Raw genomic sequence first — 22483 nt, forward strand, 5'->3', positions numbered from 1 at the left:
AAGGGTTTTTTCTTCCTCTTAGCATTTTGTTTTATTGTCCTTGTCATATGATTGGCCCTTAAATTATACACATACACACACACACACACACACACACACACACACACATGTATACGTGCACACACACATACACATATTCCAGATTGGCATTTTGGCAGAGGGTCTTACAGTATGACAGTTTTAAAATGTATATCCCTCTTTTTCCATTGTAGATTTCAAAACTGCCATTTTAAGTTTCAGAGGCATTTAGACGTGCTGTTGTAATTTTTCTTGTGCTTTTTTTTTTTAATGTTTATTTGTTTTTGAGCGAGGGAGATAGAAATGAGCGGGGGAGGGGCAGAGAGAGCGAGAGGGAGGAAGGGAGGGAGAGAGACACAAAATCGGAAGCAGGCTCCAGGCTCTGAGCTGTTAGCATAGAGCCCGATGCGGGGCTCGAACTCCAGAATGGCCAGATCATGACCTGAGCCGAAGTCGGATGCTTAACCGACGGAACCACCCAGGTGCCCCCTCTTGTTGTCTTTTTAAGCTAACTGGGCATGAGGCAAAAAACTGAATGATATAAATATGCAGGTATTTATAAAAACGTGTGTGCGTTTGTTCCTGCCCATTATATCACAGCCTCCAGTAACACAAATTTGAAGTAAAATTGAAGAGGCTTCACTTTCTTAACAAACGCAAAACTGTATTAAGTATCAGGAGCCATGCTTTCATCCTCCCTCTGTTTTTGCCCAGTAAAGGGCTTTCTAGAGGCACTGCCAATTGTGCAGGAATTGTGCCGTTGTCCTCTTTTGGACACAGATAGCCAGCCCCGCAGTGCCGAAGCAGTGGTGTCCCTCCAGGGTTACCACGTTCCCCTGGTCAGCCTTCCTTTCTGGCGTTTTCATTGCCATTGCCATTGCCATTGCAACCACAGGCTTCCCAGGGTTTGACAGCGCCTCCCCTCAGACACTGCAGACCTCTTGCATTTCCCAGTGCTCTTTGTGGGGAATCCACTCTTCACTTATGCCTGTGCAGTGTGAGAGGGTGAGGTATTGATACCTACCCCCGTGGGGTAGTCCCGGGCCCACAGGCAAACAGCCCGTGAAATGACCCCCCTCCTGCCCCGTTGGTGGGCAGTTTTGAGGTGCCAGGACGGGGTTTCAGCTAGCCACCCATGGTAGAATACAGCTACTCAAGAATACAGCTTTAGTTACGAGTTTCTTTTCTTCCCTGATTCACTTGCCCTAGGTCCCTCTCCTGTTCTGGGATCATTTCTCAAAATTACTTGCAGCCAGAGCCCTGTCTGTCCACCTTCCTGGATGAACAAGGATACTCACTTCATAGGCCCACACTCTTCCAGGGGCTTTCTGGTATAGGTAGGCACATGTTCTCAGGTGCCGGAGTCCTGCTTTGTTTTCTGACGTGAGTTCTGTGCGTAAAACATTTTCCTTAACACCTCGGCTTTTACGTTGTTTTTTAAATAAATACTTTCCCATAAGTTTATAGGTGAGCTTCCCTTTCTCTTTCTTCTCCCAGCTGATTGCTGCTGATACTTTCTAAACGTACATAATAGGGAGTAAAGTTAAAAACAAGCTATAAAATAGATTTGTGTTTCATCAGAGGTTGTTTGTCCCCCTTTGTTACAGTCTTTACCAAAGAGTGTGCCTGGAGTTTAAAGACTTTATAAAATACGCTGACTGCACGATGGACACAACTTGCTGGGGCCTGGGGGGGAAGAGGTTGGTTTTCTGCACTTGTAGGGCTTTGCTCACCTGCTCTCACAAGTGTGATAAACCCATGATTGCATATCAGCCGAAGCAGTTTTATAAGTCTACACATTCTGTATCTTATGGTGGTATGCCTGCCCCTCGCCTTTTGTTTTGTTTTGTTTTGTTTTGTTTTGTTTTGTTTTGTTTTGTTTTGTTTTAAATGATTCATTTACTGTGGATCAGGGGGCTACCTTATTGAGCGATGCAGTCATAATCTAATCTTTGTGCTACAATTTGATGAGGATCTAAGAGGCAGTAATTTCCCTTCTCTCATAGCAAAGACTCTCATATATTTAAGTAATTTTTTTAGCTCTGTCTCCACTTCAGAACTCCCTGAGAAACCTGGATAAAGAACAAGATTTCTAATTTGTATTTATGGTGTATACTTTGTACATTTCTGTTACTGGGAGACATTTCTGGAAGCTAGTTGGTTTTTCTTTCAGCCTTTTTCTTCCTTTCTTTTTTTTCTCCCTTCCTTCCTTCCTTCCTTCCTTCCTTCCTTCCTTCCTTCCTTTCTTTCTTTCTTTCTTTCTTTCTTTCTTTCTTTCTTTCTTTCTTTCTTTTCCTTTTTTCCCCTTTTTCTCCTTGTTGGCAACCAGAAGGGCTACCACTCTTTTTCTTTCTGTTGAGGAAGGAGCCCCTCTCTCCATCCTTCCTGTTAATATATGTGTTTCCACCGCTCAAGGCAGAGCTCAGCAAAAGTGTGACAAGATTTGCAGAATGTGTCTGAGTGGGTGCATGTGACTTAGCTTAAGGCCTGTGGGCTTGGTGCTTCCACTACTGAGGAGAAAGTGGAGCTTCCCAGATCCGGGAGGCCGCGTTTCATTCACACCCAGCACACCCGAGCGCAGCAGGCTGAGCCTGTGCAGAGGTCCAGGGTGTGGGTGGAAGTGTTACACAGAAGAGCAGGTTTCACTGGAGGCGGCTTACAAGCTTGCATTTGGGTTTCCCTGTTTATTGGCCGGCGGTTTGTTTTGTTTTGCTGTTTTGCATCCCTTTTTCTGATTCTCTTACTGACCTCTTTCCGTCTTTCCGGTAGCGACCCTACAAGCAGCGTCGTCAACTCCTGTGTAGCCAGAGCTTGTGCCTTCAGAGCTGGGGGGAGAGGAGGCAGGCTCCCCCCAAACAGGCACCTCAAGGGCTTAAGGACTTAGACTTCAAAGGACTATTGCTCTGTGTCCTCCTCAGAGCTCCCTAGGAACTCCGTTTCGGAACCTTCTACCTGAGAATGCATTTGTGAACTTAAGCGTTCTTCTAAAGGTTAGAACCTTTTATTGAATGGTGAGAATAATTTAATGATTACATCTGCTCCCCCATTCATTCAGCGAATAGCTGAGTACCTTCACCACATCGTATCAAAGGAGCACATTTTATGTTCTCTTTGAATGATAGTGTTAAACGTTTTCTGAAGTGTATTTTGAAATGGTCCTCAAATTACATTTGAATCAATCACCCTTATTAAGAAGGTTTTGGTAGTTGTAAGCTTTCTGGTTTTACATTTTACTACACAGAATCAACTTTTAATGTACACATTTTAATTTTAATGACACTTGAGTTTCCAAGGACAACAGAATAAAGAGAAACATAGGAGAAAACATAATAAAAATGAGGCTGCGTACATCTGTAAGTTTATATTTTTTATGTTTGGAATTAGGAATCTAGCAATCCACATTCATTATTGATAAATCTTTTCACTAATTTACATATATTTCTGTGGGTTCGGACAACCGAATACAGTCATGGAACTACCACCACTATTGAAATAGAGAATATTTCCCTACTGCCCTGCTGCCCAGATTCCCTTGTTCTGTATGAATAGCCAGTTCTTTTCCGTACCCCAGCCCTTGGCACGTGCCCATAATATTTTTTCCCCCCAAAGCGAACCTTTTGAGAATGTCCTATCAATGGAATTATGTAGGTACACCATGTGGTCTTCTCCATTTTCGTCTTCATGTAGCATAACGCGTTGGAGGTTGGTCCGTGTGCTTGCCGTGTCCATAGTTCCCTTCGCGTGGCCCAGCGATACTCTAGTGTACCGGTGGACTAGTTTGCTTAGCCATTTACTCCTTGAAGGACAGTTCAGTTAGCTGTGGTTTTTGGTGACTGTGAACAAGGTCCCAATTAGTAATAACATACTGACTTTTTAAAGTTTTTGTAAGTAAATAGAAGCTTTCCTGTCTTCTGGGTGATCCCTAGCAGCGGGATTGTGGAGTTACACGGTTCGTGTATTTTCAAAGTAACTGCACTAGGGCTTTCCAGAGTGACCGTGCAGTCTTGCAGTCCCACGAGTACATTATGTGAGAGAACTTTTGCTCTGCCTCTTGAGCAGCACCAGGAACTGTAGGCTTTGGAGCCCGTTAGCCATTTCTGAAAAGTGATGGTGGCCCTCATGTTTTCATGCATCTCCATAACCGCCACTGCTGTTTGAGGGCCTGGGTGCTCACTTGCCATCTCTGTATCTTCCTTGAGGAGTTTCTGCTCATACCTTGCCACACTTTTTCCTTGAGTCTGGGTTTTTACTAGTAATAAGCTGTGAGAGTGTTTACAAAAATTCTCTGGATATACGTCCTTTATATATTTTGCAAATATTTTCTCCCAATCTGCAATCATCCTTTCATCTTTTTTAACAGTATCTTTTGCAGAGTAGAAATTTTTAACACTGGTGAAGTCTGGTTTATGATTTTTTTTTCATGACTCTTAACTTTTGGTGTTGTCTCTCAGTAATCTTTGTCTCACCCAAGACCACAAAAATGTTCTAGGTTATCTTCTAGAAGTTACATGTTTAGGCCTATGATCCAGTTTGAGTTAATTTTGTTTATGGTATGAGATATAGGTTGAGTTTGTTTCTTTCTTTCTGATGGACATTTGATTCAGTTGTTTTAGTACATTTGTTAAAATAACTTTCTCCTTCGAATTGCCATTGAACCATTATAGAAGATCTACTGACTATATGTACGTGGGTCCACTTCTAGACTCTATTTTGTTCTGTTAAACTGTTCTTTCACCAATGACATACTATCTTGATGTCTGTAGCTTTCATTATTGATATTCGCCATTCCATTTTGTGCCTGTTCTTTGCTGTTCTTGTTTGCCCTCTTTCCAGTACCCCTCAGAACTCAGGTCTTTATTATCTGTGTCCTAGAGACTGGCCGAGGGAAGAATGGAAAGAATCGAAGCTCAGTAAAAAACCTCTCCTGTCAAAAATGGTGTCTATTCTGCCTCCAGACTGTCCTGTCAAGGATGACCGCGCTCGCTGCCCTCCCCTGGTCCCAAGTATCCCTCTCCTAGACTCCTGCAGCTTCCTGCTAGTAGGGCTTCTCGTTTGCATATCTGTCTGTCTATACTTCATCCTTCCTGCGGCAGCCGGAGTGATCTTCGGAAATACAGCTTGGATCCTGTGCTGCCCCCTGCTTAAAACGTGTCTGGGAGGGCTGCTGGTTGTCTTAGAACGAAGTCTAAGTGTCTTCCCGTGGCCTACAAAGCTCTGTGTGAGCTGACTCTTCGCCCACCTCTATGACTTCACATAGCGCTCATTCTCTTCATTTGACTGTCTTCCACCTGCATTTCCACGTTGGCCTTGTCTGTCCCTGGGTCACCCCAGCTGCTTCGTGACTGTTTGTGCATCAGCTCTTTTACCGCCTAGAAGGCCTGCCCTCCACGTCCTGACATGGTCGTCCTCGTGCGCCTTAGAGTCCTAGCTCAGACATCTCCTGAAAAAGGCCTTCCCTGGCCAGCAGGCTGTAGTAGCTCTTACCCAGTTCGTTTTCTGGCCCGTTAGCCGGTTCTATTTTTGTCACGGCATTTACTGTTTATTTGTTCATGAATGCATCACTCTCCCTTCACTAGCAAGTGAGATCTTGTTCACTTTTCCTGCCGTGTTGCCTAGAACAAATGTAGCTCATCGTGTTCAATAAATATTTGCACAGTAAGTACTCAGTAACTATTTGTTCACTAAACATGCAGCAGTTTATTATGTTTAATAAATATCTGGTTAATAAATATTTGTTAAGTGAACAAATACTCCATTTTGAGCAGTTTTTGTGTTTTGACCCCTATCTCTCCGACTGGTAGAAAATACACAATCCTGAGTGTCACTCGTAATTTGCTCTTAGGAATTTCATTTAACAGTTTTCTCACCTGTAGGCTGCATGGCTGGAGCAGATAGCCACTAAAACACTATCTGGTTTTCTAACGTATGGTTTCTAAGCTTATTTTTTGGTAACTGGATTTTTTTATTTTAAAACTAGAGGGCCTTTTGAGTCATAGTTATTTCTCTAGATTTACATCCCTAGGCTTATATTCTTTTCCCCAGACAGATAAGTAAAACATAGCAAGCGTTTCTTATTTGTCTTGGGTTAACACTGCGTTAAGGATTCACATGGATTATTTTGTTTAATCTTCACATCAACCCCATGCGGAAGATAGTATTACCCTCTCTCAGCTTTACCAAAAGTGAAACCAAGGCTCTGAAGGGATAAGTCGTTTTCTACAGGCCGCACAGGAGAGGAAGTGGTGGGACTGGGCTCCAAACTTAGACCAACTTCAGAGCTCACACATCTGACCTTGTCCCTTATTTGTTCCCTCAACTCTGTGTTCTTCTTTCTTTTACACTAGGATCAATGGTCTCTTTATCCCAGGATCCACTATAGGGTTGTCCAGTGTTCAGTGCCCGGAGCTCAGCGAGGGAAATGGAAATGGGGTGTGCCTGATGCACATGCTAATTGGTTAGTCTAAGTTGTCTGAAGTGTATTAGTTGCACAGATTATTTGGCTACTCCTGACTCATCCGGTGTTTCTCCCTCTCTGTAACGTACTCTCACACGTAAGAATCAAAGTTGTTATAAACACCACTACCAAATCGGGTATTTTAAACCAGGTCCTTGGATCTTCTTGGATATGGGCTGTCCATTAGCTCCCTGAAATTTTGACACAGTTCTGGGTGGGTGGATGGGATATGTGTACATTTTCTAGAGGAGAGGTTTTGGACTTACTTTCCCAGAAGGTCCCATGACACAAAAAATGTGTGAGCCTATGTTTTAATGGGAGTGGAGCCATGCAGAATCCTGATGTGAAATAGGAAAATACCTGGCAGAATGCATGCAGCTACAAAGCAGTTGTCTGTAGCAGGAGACATAAAAGGAGACATGGCTAGACAATTGTTCAGAAGCCTGGAGAGCAGGAGCTAGCTTCTACTGGATTTGTTTCTCATAGTGCCCAGGGGGTGGGGGAATTCTTTTGAACTGTTGATGGTTTAAAAAAACAACCAAAAAGGGGCACCTGGGTGTCTCAGTCACTTGAGTGTCCGCCTCTTGATTTGGTTCAGGTCACGATCTCACAGTTCATGGGATTGAGCCCTGTGACGGGCTCCACACTGAGCACGGCGCCTAGTTGGGATTCTCTCTTTCTCTCTCTCTCTCTTCGCCCCCCACCCCGCCTTCTTTTCTCCCCCTCCCCTGCTCATGGTTTTTTTTTTTTCCTCTCACTCAAATTTAAAGACAAAAACAAAACAACAGAAAACAAAGCTACATTTTGTTGATATCATCACAGATATGGAAAATAAGTTAGCCACGTTAACATTTTAGCTTTAACAGACAGTTAATGATAATGACTGCCTGGAATATTGTTTATATTAAGAGGCATTAACTGGAGCTAGCAGCTCCCTTCATATAGTCCTATTAAAAAAAATACAGGCAAGTAAATATTCCTTCAGAATACTGTATTTGTTTCCTGTTCATAAAAGCACCTTTCAAGTTCTGGGGACACAGTGACAATTAAAAATCGGTCCCTGCCTCTTCGGTGCTCATGATTTCATGGGAGGGGTATATCCAAAGATGGATAAATCATGTTAATCTTGGGTAATGAACCGAGCATCGGGGTAGCAGTTACCCAGCGAAAGCAGATGTGTGAGGCTAAGTGAACTATAGGCAGCCGTGGGTGAGTGAAGAAGGAAGGGGTACTGGCAGAGGAGGGCCAGGCAGAGGGACGTAAGAATCTATAGGGATTGCCAGTATATTTGGGGGAGTCCTATTTTTGAAATTTTTTTATTGTCTTAGGATAAACCGTGTACTTTTTTTCTGCTTCCATTTCTCCATCTGGAGAAAATCTTGTCCATTCTGCTTGTGAACAGTAACGGCTTCATGAGGTATCGTAATACTCCACACTGAAATAATCGTGTTGCTCTAATAAGCAAGCGTTAGCACTGACCCTTACAAACCTTTTAAGGAAAACTCAAAATGGTACATTCTTGAACCCTTTTTAAGGCAGCTCCACAGCTGTTCTATGTCCCTTGTGATTTTTATACATCTTTTTCCCTTGGCGGGTTTATGAAAAGGTGACAGTTCATACAGGCACCTGAATTATCTTCTCTGACCAGCAGGGGCAGTGCCGCTGTGGCTCCGAAGCAAAGTGGCAGTCGTGTATTTTCACCCCGGGTGTTTCTTGGTTGTAGACGCATCTCTGTACAAACGAATATCTGGGAGAAAGAACTGTTGGCAAGGAGAAGTTTCAGCTGCTGTCTACCTGCGTGGTTTGGGGTCTCTTTCAGCAAATAGGCACAGACCGGCCTGTGAGTAAAGATAGATGTCAAGGCAGGTTTTGTTGGTTGTTTCTTGAAGGCTCAGCCTGCCTCCTGCTGTGGAGGCTACGCCATCTTGGTGCTCTGTCCAGCTGTGGGCCAGTGACCCTGTCCAAGTCCAGCCGTGAGATATAATGAGATATAAGGAGATACCTTTTTCTCCTTAACAGAAGGACCCAGAAAGAGAAAACTGCCCTCTTTCTGCATTTGAACATGGTTGTGTGAGGATGAGATAACACTTGGAGCTTTGGCAGTCATCTTGGTGTGGAAATGGGATATGAGAGAGGCCGTGAGAACCAGAGACATGTTGACTCAAAACCTTGATATTGCCAGGTGATCCAGCTAACCCTGGACTTGTTAAGTGAGAAATAAAAACCTCTGTTATTCAGACCACTTTGATTTGGGTATTCCATGACTTGCAGAGGAACTGTCTTAACTGATACATTGTAACACCATGGTGACTCCGTATATACATCAAAATCGAAAACAACCTAAATTTTAACCAAACAAATGAGGATCACTGAAGTGAACTCTCCTATAGCTATGCAGTGACATATACTATGCGGCCATTACGAGTGATGCAGTCAAAACGGTAGGGATATGGGAAAAAGTTGTTTGATTCACACTAAATAGGAAAAGAAGAACTTTAAACTTCCAGATAGCATGGTGTTCTTTGTGTTTTAAAATGCTTATATATGCATTCACAGAAATACTAGATGGACTCATGATTACATTAGCCATAATTTGGCTGGTAGGATTTTGCATGACTTTTAATTTTTTTTATATTCTGCTTGTCTTCCTCATGCACAGAACTGTTCTAATCTAAAGAAGTTATAATTTCTGTGAACCTAAAATTGCTTTATGAAAATGAAGTAATTAAAAAAGAAAAAAGTACATCGTAAAATTGTATCTGTAGGCCCCCCCTCGTCACTTCCGCCCCATCTGAGTGAACAGGCCAATCGTCCACCCAGTTACTGGGGGCCTGGTGTTAACAAGGGATTCTGGATTCCGTCGGTTCTCCTCGCACCCTTCTCCTTCCAAAACCGTGTCTTTGCAGTGCTGCCTCACCTTATCTTCACTCCTTCTACTCCTGGCAGCTGACACTGCCGCAACGCTTGTTGCTTTTTGATCTGAATCCCTGTATTACCTCCCAGCTGGTCTCTCTTCTTTCACTGTGGCCACTCTCACAGTCTCACAGAAGCATTCTGCGCTTCTAACATTTTCAAATTATTTAATACTCTGGCTCGCAATACTGATTAGTCTTTGTTTTAGACTAGTGGAATAAAGTACTCAGAAATCGATCCATTCATATACGTCAGAGGGCCACGCGGATCCACGAGGGGAAAGATGGCCACTAGTGAGTATTACTGAGGGGGGATAGTTGGTTATTCTTGTGCAAGAAGTGAACTTGGATCCACTTATCATTTGCAGTGTCGATCCAAAAAGCTTATTAGAGACAGAACTTGATGACTTTTGGGAAAAAAACAAGAAGAATCTTTATCTTGGGGTAGAGAAGTATTTCTTAATGGGTCACAGAAAGCTCAAACCATAAGAAAAAAAGATTGATAATGTTACCCAGTTAAAATTAAAAACATCTGTGTATTAAAAGGTATCTTAAAATGGAAAGCCAAGCCCAGAAACTGAGAGAAGGTACTGGCCAGCACATGTAGCCACCAAATGATTACAAGCCAGCTTATGCTCATTAAGGAAAACTAAAAGTTCAATTTGAAAGACAAAACCAAACCAAAAAAAAAAACTCATCACAGCCTCAAGTTCTCCTTATTTTTACGTGAAAGTCTGAAGTCCTTTCTGTCCATGATCTGATTCCCATATTTACATTCTATCCTACTTCTCCCTTGCTCACTGGGCTTCCCCACCAGACTTCATTTTCTTCCTTGGTCACTAAAGTCTACTGACACTTACCTTGGGCCTCACATGTGTGGGTGTTGGCCTATAAAATTCTATACCCCATTCCAGTGGGGTGGGAGGATTCCCACTCCACCAAGCGATTCTCCAGCAGTTCAACTCATTTCTGACACTGTCTACCTGGACATAGCTTCCCGCCGCAGCCCTGTAAGACATCTTCCCTCCACCACTGCCCTCTCCAGGTTGTTACCTGTGTTTCTGATAGTTCCCTTCTTGGGTTCTGTTAATTTGTTGCAGCAGCTCACAGAACTCAGAGAAACATTTTACCTAAACAGATTACCCGTGCATTATAAAAGGATATAACTCAGGGACAGAAAGAAAGAAGAGATTCATAAGACGAAGTATGAGGAAAGCGTGTGGAGGTTCCATGCCCTCTCCTAGTGCACATTCTCTCCAACTCTCCATGTGTTCATCAACTGGGAAGTTTCTCTACCCCTATCCTTTTGACTTTTTACAGAGGCTTGGTCATGATTGATTAGACCATTGGCCCCTGGTGATGCGACTCCATCTGTAGCCCCCTTCTCTCCCCTGGGGTCAGAGAGTGAGGCTGAAAGTTCTAATCTTCTGATCACATGGTTGGTTCTCCTAGCAGCCACCCCTATCCATCTTTAGGTGGTTTCCCAAAGTCACCTCATTAAGTAACACAAAACACCTTGTCTGCAGCCTCCTTGCTTAGGAAATCTCTCAAGGATTCTCTGTGCCAGAAATAGTGGACAGAGACCAAATATATAATTCTTATTATAATCACAATATCACACATATCACAGAACCTGGTTCAGTGTTTTTCGAATTGTGAGTCAGACTGAGTGTGCAGTGAAATCAATTCAGTGAACCATAGTCAACATTTTCTATTAAGAAGTAGAAGAGAACAGAAAATATTACAGTGAGCTACACATACTATTTGCTATTGTTTGTTAAAATTTTCTTTTGTTTATGTGTATATTCCCTGCACATACACGTGTGTACACATGTAAATAGCACACATAGGAGCTTTGGTCAAGATCTTGGAGAGCAGCACATCTCGGTATCATCTGCGATTCATTCTACTTTTGAAGGTCAATTGCATGATTATTTGAAGAACCTAATGCGTATCGCTTTTTATTTTTTTTTTTTTTAAATTTTTTTTTCAACGTTTATTTATTTTTGGGACAGAGAGAGACAGAGCGTGAACGGGGGAGGGGCAGAGAGAGAGGGAGACACAGAATCGGAAACAGGCTCCAGGCTCTGAGCCATCAGCCCAGAGCCCGACGCGGGGCTCGAACTCCCGGACCGCGAGATCGTGACCTGGCTGAAGTCGGACGCTTAACCGACTGCGCCACCCAGGCGCCCCCGTATCGCTTTTTAAACACAGCTTGACTTTTTAAAAGGACTCTGAAATAACTAAAGAAAACTTCTGAGCAAGACACCCTAGCTTGGTGACTTTAATGACTAAAACACAAAATAGAATCATTGGTTTCATTGAGATAATACGTTAAAAAATCTCTAAAAAAAAACTCTTTCAAAAGCTTAAAGAAGTCTCCAGGAAATTATATTTCTCTTATTAATTTGCTTAGAATTACCTTTCCTGGTAAACTTTGGACCAATTCAGAAAAAATTCTGACAGGATCTCAGATGGGAAATTTAACATAATAAATCGGATTTGGGGGATTTTTCCCCTGCTTTTCTTGCCGTTATCAGTCTGTGAGTGAAACTACAAGGTAATCCAATAGAGTCCTTGGCACAGGAGTCACAAGATTACCTGCTTTGCTTGTTACGTGTCTTCCCCTTAAAGACCAGCCCAGGGACCGTGAGAAACATCCTCCTCACAGTGATAATCTTCCTTGGGTTGCTCTCAATGCAGGTTCTTTCCACTGCGGTAAGTCTCATTCATGTTTTAAGTCGTTGGAGTCAGTTACAGATAAACTCCGGTTGAAAAGTTTTCTTTTGTTCTTTTTATTCTTGCTTCTTTCCACGTATTCACTTACAAGCTTTTGCTAAAGATACTTGTTGGAAGCAAGAACTCCCCATCTTTTGGCCAGAAGGGCACATCTTACTGTCCCCACCCCAACAACTACAGGGAAGTGGAAAGAATAGTTAAGTCAACACCGTATACTCATCGCGTAGACTCGGTAGTTAACATTTTGCCTTTTTGTGTGTGCCGAACGTCACAAGGACGGTTTGCCTTGTGATACGTCAGCGTGCATCTTGTATGAACAAGGATATTTTCCTATAAAAGGGCGATACAGTTCACACGTCTGTATATATCTAGTGTATTGTTTGTATTCCTAATTCTCAGTCATCCACAAAACGTCTGTGGTAGCACATTTTCTTCCTAGCATTTTCCCCCCAGTCTATGACTCAGTACTCACAGCTGTCTTTGTTACCATCTTCTCTAAGGTACAGCAGTCCCTGAACCATTTACTTTGTGACTTTGACATTTTGGAAGATTCTAGACCAGTCTTAATGGCATGTCTCATAATCTGGATTTGTCTGATTGTTTCCTCATGTTTAGATTCAGGTTAAGTATTTTTAGTAAAAATACTACCTAGGTGCTCTTGTATATTTACAGTTGTATCACTTTATTGGGGAAGCTCAGTAATCTGTGGGCTGATGCTTGACACTTGAATCACTGGGCCCCCCAACAATTTTTTACCCATTGGCTTTAGCCTCTGTTGATGCTGTTAACACATTTGGAGTGGCAAAATGGTAAATTTTAAATTCTTTCTCCTTGTAAGTTAATATTCTGTAAAAAAGAATCCCCCCACCCCACCGTGTGTGTGTGTGTGTGTGTGTGTGTGTGTGCGTGTGTGTGTGTGGACTTCTGGATACCTTTTTCCAGTGATAGCAGTCACCATTTATTGAGTGTTTATTACTTGCCAAGCACTGTGCTAAAGGTTTTATGTGCATGACCTCATAGAATTCTCCCAGCACCCTCAGGGGATAGATTTTAAAACTGTTCCCACTTTTTACGTGAAGAAACTAAGGCTCAGAAATGTTAAGTGGCTGGCCCTTGCCTCCATAGATGGCAGTGATCCCAGCTGGGTGGCTCTGATGCCTCCTCGTTGCGGTACATCCCTGAGTGCCATTCCGGATGTCTTTTTCCCAGACTCAGCCCAGCCCCCAAGCCAGTGTCCTCACAGAAGGGCGTCTTCACAGTTCACAGAATGTAGACACGAGCCCAGTCTTGGGCCCCTCCCTAGACTCGCTCCATTTCAGTCTGCTACCTCCCCTTCCCAGGCTTCTCTCAAGGTCACTGGGTCCCCCGTTGCTTCTCTGTCAGCACAGTGGCTCCTGGTTGGCTCACGTCACACCTGCGTTGCGCACACCTTGGCCAGCCGGAGGAAGGATGTTGTGAATTTGGAAGCCGTTCCCTAGTCCTGGGCCCCAGAATGACCCCCAGCCCCACCTATTTTCTTTGGGTGCCGAGGACCCCACTCCTGGAAACTTGTTTTTTAAGATGTGTTATAATCGATTACAATTATTATTCTTTATAATGCTTTACGTGCCTCAAGTTTTCGCCAGCCGAACAAAACCTCCTAGTTGGCTCATTGTCCCAGTTGTCACTCCCCATTAATTTAGGTAGCTTTCTTAACGCTCTGTAGTGGGCTCGCCATGCACTTTTTTTTTTTTCTTTTTTTAAAGAAATGAAGATACGGCACTAAGTACGCTCATTGCCGCCGGGGTGGTGGATAAGAAGACTGTCTGGTGTCCAGTTGGAGCTGTCCAGGATTGCCAGGGATCTGTGTTGCACGGAGGCTCTGACTTCCCTGCTCACTGGCCTGTCAGGCCCTGGTGCTCCCGCAGCTGGTGTCATTTGATTAAAATAACTCCTTTTTTGCAGTAGGACAACATTTCAAAAGACATTTCCTGTGAACTTGATTCCCTCGCAAGTCCCTTTCTACCCTTCGTTCCAAACTTGAAACTGCAGGGAAATAATTCTTTGTTACAGAAACTCCAGTAAAAAGCTATTAACGGAATTGAGGCTGTGTCTACCACCTCATTGCTGTATATTTTCAGAAGTAATTACTGGCTATTTTTCAAAATTAAATTAATTATCTTAATGGAATGCTTACTTGTCTAAGTTTAAAGTTCACTCCATTTTAACGTTTATTCTCTTCAATGGCCCATCAAGGGAAGGGGGGAGGATTTTTATTTTGTATTGTGGTTGAGATAAGAGTGTTTTGGGTTTGTTTGTTTTTTTCCTCTCCGCCACCCCCACCCCCCCCCCCTTTTAAATAAGCAACTTAAAGATAGTAACAGTCTAGAGAGCTCTATGAGAGGAATTTTTCCAAGATATGTATCTTTCTCCCTACGTTTTTCTCAGTTAATGGTTACACAGAGTATATTTTCTTTTAATGTTTAATTGGTACTATAGTCTATGCCCTTCTCTTTGATTTTTGACTGTTTTTTATCTTACAAGTTGTTATTTTTCAACTTTTGTTTGTAATTAGAATGGTGATTTATCTTAAATTATTTTAGCGACAGGTCATTGTTGAACTATGTACTCTACATACGTTTCTTTTCATTCTGTCTTTAATAAGGAAGTTTTACGTTTCTTAGCATGACTGTAGGATAAAGTAGTAAACCTTTGCAGGTTAATTGCTCTGTAATTAACATGGATGGGGCAGAGATCAGAGGACAGAGGACGCCATGGATTCCCCATCAGCAAGCTTTGCTCAGGTTGTAGGGCGGGCCATTAGGTTATGCAACTCTCAGATCTGGAATAATATCCAGTGAAACCTGAGGCCTCTTCCTGGGAATCTGCTTTGAGTTTTCCTCTGTTGATGAGAAGACTTGACAAGAGATTCTTTTTTGTATTGAATTCTTGAATGTTATTCGAAATTTGACAGATTGAAGCCATTTTATTTTTAATCGAGGAAAGGGTGTGGTTCGGTTGGTTGGTTGGTGACTCAGTGCTTTTATTTAAAGAAGACGGTGTCTTGTATGTTTGTTTTATTGACTCGTGTCAGTGTGCACTGCCACTCCACTTCCTTGTAGGGTAGTTTCTAAGTGTGAACTCAGAAAGAAACCTAAACGTGACCGCTTAATACAGAAAGTGGTCTGTTCATCGATGCAAACATTTTCAAACGTACCGTATTATTTCTGCATATGTCTTACATTTTTGTCGTATATCTTTGGGTGACTTATTTAATCTCCTTTTTGTCTTAAAATTTTGTATTTTAAACACTTGCTTAAAATCACACCTTTCTACAGGGTACCCTACTGAGTGTGCTTTTTTGTTTGATATTTTGTGTGGCTAGTGGATGACTTGTGAAATGGGTTCCTGGTAGCCCCTTCTCATTCTTTTTTTTCTCTCCTACTCTCCAGGCATATTCTAGTCAACAACGTGACTGTAATTTGAATGTTGCCATTCTCAGGATCTTTGAAAGGGCTTTGTAATTTTGGTATGCTGACATGTGAAAAGTCACAACTTCTCAGTGCAATGAGACATCCTAGGACACAACAATGGCATTTAGTGGGAAAACCAGAGCAATCTGAACCAAGTCCGTGATAGTAACAGTAGTACCATGGGGATTACTTAATAGTAACGTAGTGCTACTGCGTTAAGTTTTTAGTTTTGATCATTTCTGTGGTTATGTAAGTTATCAACTTTAACGGAAGCCAGGTCAAAGGTACGTAGGAACTCTTTTCGTATGTAGTGGAAATCTAATTATCCAAAGCTTTAAATGTATGGTCCTATGACTCAACAGGGGTGAGTTTAGGTGCCAGGGGTACAGAGGCTTGAGGCTGGTCTCTTCTCTGCAGAACTTCTCAGTCTCGCTGGCAAGCCCAAGGTCTTCTTAGCCATAAAAAGGTGAATGACAGTACCTTTACGAGGCAGCCCACGCAGTGAATGATGCAGGGAGTCTTGTGAGATAGTAGACACGGAACGTTTGAGAGGCCCTTGAAGAACAAGTGAAACAGGAGGTGAGCTGGGATGGGTGACTGACTACAACTTGGTGAAATCAGGGTGAGGTGGTTTTAAGAGATGGGAGATGACAGGAATTGAGGGGAAGAAAATGCCAGTGGTGATGCAGGATGAATTCGAGTGAGCTAATGGAGGCTTGCTGTCATCAAAGTATGATAAGGGTCTGCCGGGCATGGTGGTGGTAGAAATTTAAGGAATTATTTGAGAATTGATAGGATTTGGTGATAATGGATATAGGCGCACAGAAGAAAAACAAATCGATGGTGGTTGATGAACTTGAGCCAGTGGAAGTTACCTAGGGCGTTTGTGTTGAACGTTTTTATTTTCCGGGAATATTGGACTGTCAGGTAGAGTTGTCTGGCAAGAAGTTAGACCTGGGCTACCAGAGTATGGGAGAGGAGCAGACAGTTGCGGACTGTTCTCTTTAGTGAGCAGGAAAAGAAAAAGCTGAAAAGGAAATCTAACGGCTGAGCATTGAGAGGTGAAGAGAGGCCGTGGGGTCATTACAGTATTCCTGAAGCAGGTAAAGGAAGGTTTCAGCAAGGAGGGTGTGCGGTCTGTGGCTGCATGTGTGTCAGAGAGAAAGAAAATTGTAAAATCCTGAAATAATTGCTATCTAGGTGGTCAGTTGTATGAGAAGGGTGGGCCTGGAATCCAAATTATAGGGGTTAAGGAGGAAGAGGGTGTGTGTGTATGTGTGTACAGGAGGGGGTTGCTGAGAAGTGGAGAGAGCAAATTTACACTAGTTTTTAGAGAAGTTTGGCTGTGCAAAATCAAGGATATATCTATACAGGCCAGCAGCTGAAGAGGGCAAAAGAAGGTTATTTTAATTAAATTTAACAAACATTTATCAAGTGCCAGTTATGTGCAGGGCACTGTGTTAGGGGCAATGGAGGCCACAAAAAGTGATTAAAATATAGTGTTTTTTTCCCTCCTGAAAAAGCGCTACCTCGGGTTCTTTCAGCGTTCACCGGGCAGTTCATCCTAAACCAAATGCTAGGGATGCTGGTACCCGGCTTGCTAGCAGAAGGACCAGATCGGTGAGAGAACCACCAGAGCAGGAGTAGGGGAGGGAGCTGGAGAATCGACAGCAATGGAAGGGAAGAGGGGCCGACCACAACCTGATGGCCTGGGGAGGTGGGGAAGGGTCTCAGCCTTGGAAGGGAAAAGGGCCCCTCCTTCCTCACGGATGGACATGGAGGAGGGAGGATCAGGTGGTATCAGAGCTGCTTTGAGGTAGAATAGTGAGTGCATATTGTGCACCAGCCTCTAGGGCTGTGTTTTCTGCCTTTGAAAAGTTCCTGGTTGACTGGAAACATGAGGGTGATAGTGTTTCTATTTTGTCCTGCAAGAAAAAAATAACAGTGAAACACCTGCACCTTTGAAGGTTTGTTTTTGACTGAGGGCTTTTTTCTTTGCTTTTGCTTTTTTTTTTTTTTTTGTCTAATGAAATAGACATCTATATTTTGAAGTTGCCCAGATATTCTGAGTCTGGGTGCCTGCAATGAGCTAGGGTTTGAGTCAGATGTAGACTCCCAGAGTTCAGAGTCGAGGGAAGGTGAGAAGAGAGCCACATTTGCAGGCTCTTAATAAATGCTTGCCAATTGAACTCTGATCTGAGGCAGAAAGTGGCTACACGCCTGACCCATACCCACGAAGTATTAGGCGATTTAGAGGAGAAAGGGAATTGGAGCATTGTGTGGTTATTTCAGTGGAATGAGGTTTTGAAATAAATTTGCCATATATTTACCTAAAGGCCTTGTTTTCATCGTAGACATTATTTCCTGCACATCTAGAACATACGATCGTGTGCTCATACTTTTTGGTCACAACTAAGTGACAGTACATAAAGAGTCATGAACATGATTTTGGCTACTCACATGAAAAAATACATTACTTTGAACTGTCCAGACAGTTCGTGCTTTGCAAGACCACAGGGTGGGTGTGAGTTGGTGGAAAGTCTGGAATGCTGCTCCGGTTTTTCTGTTTTATACACGTAAACTTGCTTTGAAAGTGTCATTACTTTATTGATTGTATCTTAACTGCATGTAGCCAGAAAATAGTTGTGGGTCAATTGGAGAAAAGAGCTAATTAGTGCCATACTTTGACTTTTATGGTCAGACACAGGAAGACACGTAGAAGGGAAGAGGAAGGAAATAAAAGTCACTTGGGGAGGAGAAAAAAATACTTTTTCATTGAAATATTTTTTTATATATAAATATAATTTTAATTTTTTAGTATCTATTTATTTGAGAGAGAGACAAAGGCAGAGCACAAGCAGAGGAGGGGCAGAGAGAGGGAGACACAGAATCCGAAGCAGGCTCCAGGCTCTGAGCTGGCAGCACCAGAGCCCGACGCGGGGCTCGAACTCGTGAACTGCGAGATCATGACCTGAGCCGAAGTCGGATGCCTTCCTGACTGAGCCACCCAGGCGCCCCACATACACACTTTAAACAAAGCATTTCAGGATCCTTTTTGCCAGCGAAGGGCAGCAGCATACACCGCCCCACGTATTTTTTTAAAAGCTATTTTGTGCAGTCCTACTTGGAAAGATTATAGAAGCCTCTTTGGCTGTCATAGGATAGACCTGACAAGTGATTTATTTAGAGGCATTAATTAAAATGTAATCACTACAGAAGTTAGTCTGAGAATTTCTCAGCACTTGTTCTCCTCCAGCACTGTTAAGCAGGGTCTCCAGTGGAAGGGGGTTCCTGTTGAGGGACATGTTTAACTTCACGCCCTCCTGTCACCTCCCCCTCCTCCTCCCCACTCCTGGGAGGCAGCAAGGCCTGCCCAGAGCAGTTCCTGTAGCTGAGCTTGATGTGGCCTCTGCTGAGGTCAAGCACTCCCATTCCAGCCTCTCGAGGGCTTTCTCCATGTGTTGCCAGTGTGCTGGTAAAAATGACTTTAAACTCTTGTCAGCACAGTTACTGGTGCATGCATCACAGTCCCCCTCAGATAAACCTGTCACAACACAGAGGCGGCCGCTAGAGAAGAGTACAAGGGCAGGCCTCTAGCTTTCCATTCGAGCATCACTAAACGTGCACAGAGTGCCCAATTATTTCAGCATTATTGAGCAAGCCTACAGGAGGACCCAGGCCTTGCTACATTAGATTTTCTTTAGTAATTTGCTCAAGTACCGCTGAGGACACTTAAAGGGCTTAAAACGGTGGCTGCAACCAGTTTCCTTTTCTGGGTTGTTAATTCAGGTTTTCTCTTTCAAATTAACTCTTGCTGCATGCTGTGCAGCGGTTCTGGGAGAACTGTTTAACGCTAATTTTCTCAATTTTCAGCTTTTTTTTGGTTCACCATAACTGCTCTAACAGTTAGTCACGTATGTGTTTTGATTAGAAATGTATGATAGCAAGGCCTTATGTTTTGGAGAACAAAATATGAACATTTTGAAGAAATCTGACTTTGGGCTATTAAAAGTTACTTAGCTAATTTCAGTGAGAATTAAGTTCTTCACGGTGAAGTGCAAAACCCCCAAATCTAAGGGCATTTCTCCATTATACATCTCCCTCCCTCCCCTTCTAAAAAATAGGTATACAAAAGAGGAACCTTTCCTTCACGGGTGCTGGGTTTTCCATGATCTGTTTGCACCTCTTTTCTTTTGGCGGGGGGTGGGGGGACGTGGAGGTGGGGAACAAGTTCAATATCTGTGTCTCATTTCTCACAGCAGCAACAACTCCAGGCCCAGCATTTGTCACATGGACATGGTCTGCCGGTGCCTCTGACCCCACACCCTTCCGGCCTTCAGCCCCCTGCCATTCCTCCCATTGGGAGCAGCGCTGGCCTCCTGGCCCTCTCCAGTGCCCTGGGAGGCCAGTCCCACCTTCCAATTAAAGATGAGAAGAAGCACCATGACAATGATCACCAAAGAGGTGAGTGATTCCCTCAAGATGTCAATCTGCTGTTACCTGCCTGCCACTGAGGGTGGGTTCTGGATACCGTTGTGCATTCTGGCTCTGGATTTAACTTTACCGGTGACTGACTCGACAAAGGATTTCTGCTGGAAGGGAAATTAATGATTGGAAGCAGTCTTTTTCCAAATGATACCCTAGCGGTTAGCAAGAGTTAATGCAGTCCCCAAAGGCAAGGGCTCCTGTTTCCTGGTTACTGCCTTTGACCCCATGCTACCTCCTGTGTTCCCCAAGTCTAGATCAGTAATGAAGTCCCACAGTGCTCCATGTTTGAAATAGTGAGTGGCATTAATAGCTCATTTTGACCTCCTCTGTTTTGGGAAAAGACTTACTGGTAGAAACTCCTTGATAATTTAACAGAGCCAATTATTATTTATAAATCAGATCAGCCTATCTGGTGCGATAAAAATCTTGCAGGTGAGAAAACAATTTTAGTAGTCTTAGTACTTGAGAAAGTGCAGCCCAAATTAAATCTGTTGATTTAACTACCTCTCTCACACAGGCTGTCTGGAAGCATGAAATGAACTCATCTCTTCCTAAAAGAACAGCACAGTTGTTTATGCAAATAATTGATTTAAAGGACAGTTGTGCTCCTTCTAGATTGGTTTCTTCCCTCCATGAAAGTATATGAGATATTTTGATGTGACCGTCTGTTTGTATGGTGCTTACCGATAATTTTTATTAGTCAGTGGCAGAAAAGCAAACGAGATTTCTCCCAGCATTCCTTTGTGGGAATTTAGTTAGCACAAGGGTGGTTCATTCGTTAGAAGGGTGTGGTTGTAATTAAAACTTCATATCTACTCCTCTTTCAGTGTCATTACCATGAATTACAATCTTGGGTAAATGATTTTTATCACCTAAACATAAATTTCCCATCTCTGATGTTGGAAACGCTGTAATATTGTCAGCCAGTTACCTAAATGCTGTGATGCAGAGCTGAAGCGTGACTATAAACATCTTTGTAAGTGGACAAGTCAATAAGGAGTATAAATAATCTGAGTATCCAGCTTTGGCCTCTGAAATTGTGTCAAAGGTAGATTGGCACTTTGCGTGTGGATCTGGTCGAATGGCATTAATAATGAACTTGAATGCAAAATTGCCATCTGTGCCATTTATTATTTAGCAGAGATCAAGTTTGATAAATGGATGATCTTATGTAAACTAACTGGTACTTTTCTTTTCCCTTCTTCCCACCACCTGTGTTGCTGCCGTTTTGCCTGTAGACAGAGACTCCATCAAGGTAGGACTCAAACCCACAGATTAAGGAATGGCTTACTAGGTCTCTAAATGAGTTGAATAAATCTAGAAATGGAGTCTTCGAAATGTACAGAATGATGTGGTGGGCCAAATAGTGACCAAATAGTGGTCAGCTGCATTTTTTGACTGTTTTCAGTTGTGTGTGGGAGGTTTTTGAAAATCTCAGTCTTACTTTTCTGTCACAATCTGATTTATAGACCAAGATTGTCCTACAGAAGATCTGGCTTGCAGTGCTCATTTTAGCACGTCTTGCTGTGTGACAAAGAATAACTACTTCTTTTCACTTAGGCTTTGGCTGTAAGATAAATAATAATGAAGAGTAAATAAATTGATTGATAAGAAATGTACCTTAGTCTCGTTTTAGAAAACAATTCCATCCTACAAAACTCCTTAACAAAACATTTGTTTTAAAGCGTTTTTCTTCGGGGCGCCTGAAGTAGCTCAGTCGGTTAAGCGTCCAGTTCTTAATTTTGGCTCCTGTCACGATCCCAGGGTTGTGGGATCGAGCCCCATTTGGACTCTGCTCTGAGCGTGGAGCCTGCTTGGGATTCTCTCTCTCTTCCTCTTTCTCTTTCTCTCTCAAAGTAAATAAATAAACTTAAAAAATTTTGTTTGGATCTAAAAGGTATGACCCCATTGAATAACATCTTGTTTCCTGGTATAATAAGGTATTCTCCTTAAGTTTTGCATCTCTCTTATCTGCCTCTATATCTCTTTATAGACAAGTTGTAGGGAAAGAGGAAAAGTATTGGGGGCCTAATAATTTGGATGTGGTTGTGTAACCCCAGAATGGGATGTACTCAGGATGCCTGAATTTATATAGTAAGCAAACAAAAACAGGCCACCACGGCAGGACATGAGGAAAATATGAAAATTGTTCGATCACTTTTGAGCCAGCCACGGTGTAAATATGCCCGTGTGTTACGCATAATTATATATGTAATATGTATTGTATTTTGTACAGATTAGAAGGAAAGCATAGTTCTCAAGCATCGGCCAATGCACAGATGCTGTCAGTTCTTTTCCTTATATTTTGCAGCAGTTGATTGTTGTGGATTATAAGCAGTTCTGTCTCTTGTAGTTTTTAATGAAGTTATGTTTATGAAGACTAAAATCTTCCCCTGAAACCACATGTGCTCTCCCTTTGA

The 22483-nt window shown here is 42.7% G+C and overlaps 1 protein-coding gene across 14 annotated transcripts in view; it reads left to right on the forward strand.

Annotated features, from left to right (window-relative positions):
* The window catches only part of TLE4 (TLE family member 4, transcriptional corepressor), a 142051-nt gene that overhangs the window by 50749 nt on the left and 68819 nt on the right, over window positions 1-22483 (forward strand). For 8 of the 14 annotated variants that reach the window (XM_023243373.2, XM_023243381.2, XM_023243378.2 and 5 more), the window contains 2 exons: window positions 19835-20039; window positions 21302-21318. In XM_023243373.2, coding sequence (XP_023099141.1) covers window positions 19835-20039; window positions 21302-21318 — 222 coding nt within the window. The remainder of the gene's footprint in view (window positions 1-19834; window positions 20040-21301; window positions 21319-22483) is intronic. The other 6 variants (XM_023243374.2, XM_023243382.2, XM_023243379.2 and 3 more) reach the window with 1 other exon arrangement.

The sequence above is a fragment of the Felis catus genome, chromosome D4 (genome assembly GCF_018350175.1).
Source record: "Felis catus isolate Fca126 chromosome D4, F.catus_Fca126_mat1.0, whole genome shotgun sequence".
NCBI lineage: Eukaryota > Metazoa > Chordata > Mammalia > Carnivora > Felidae > Felis > Felis catus.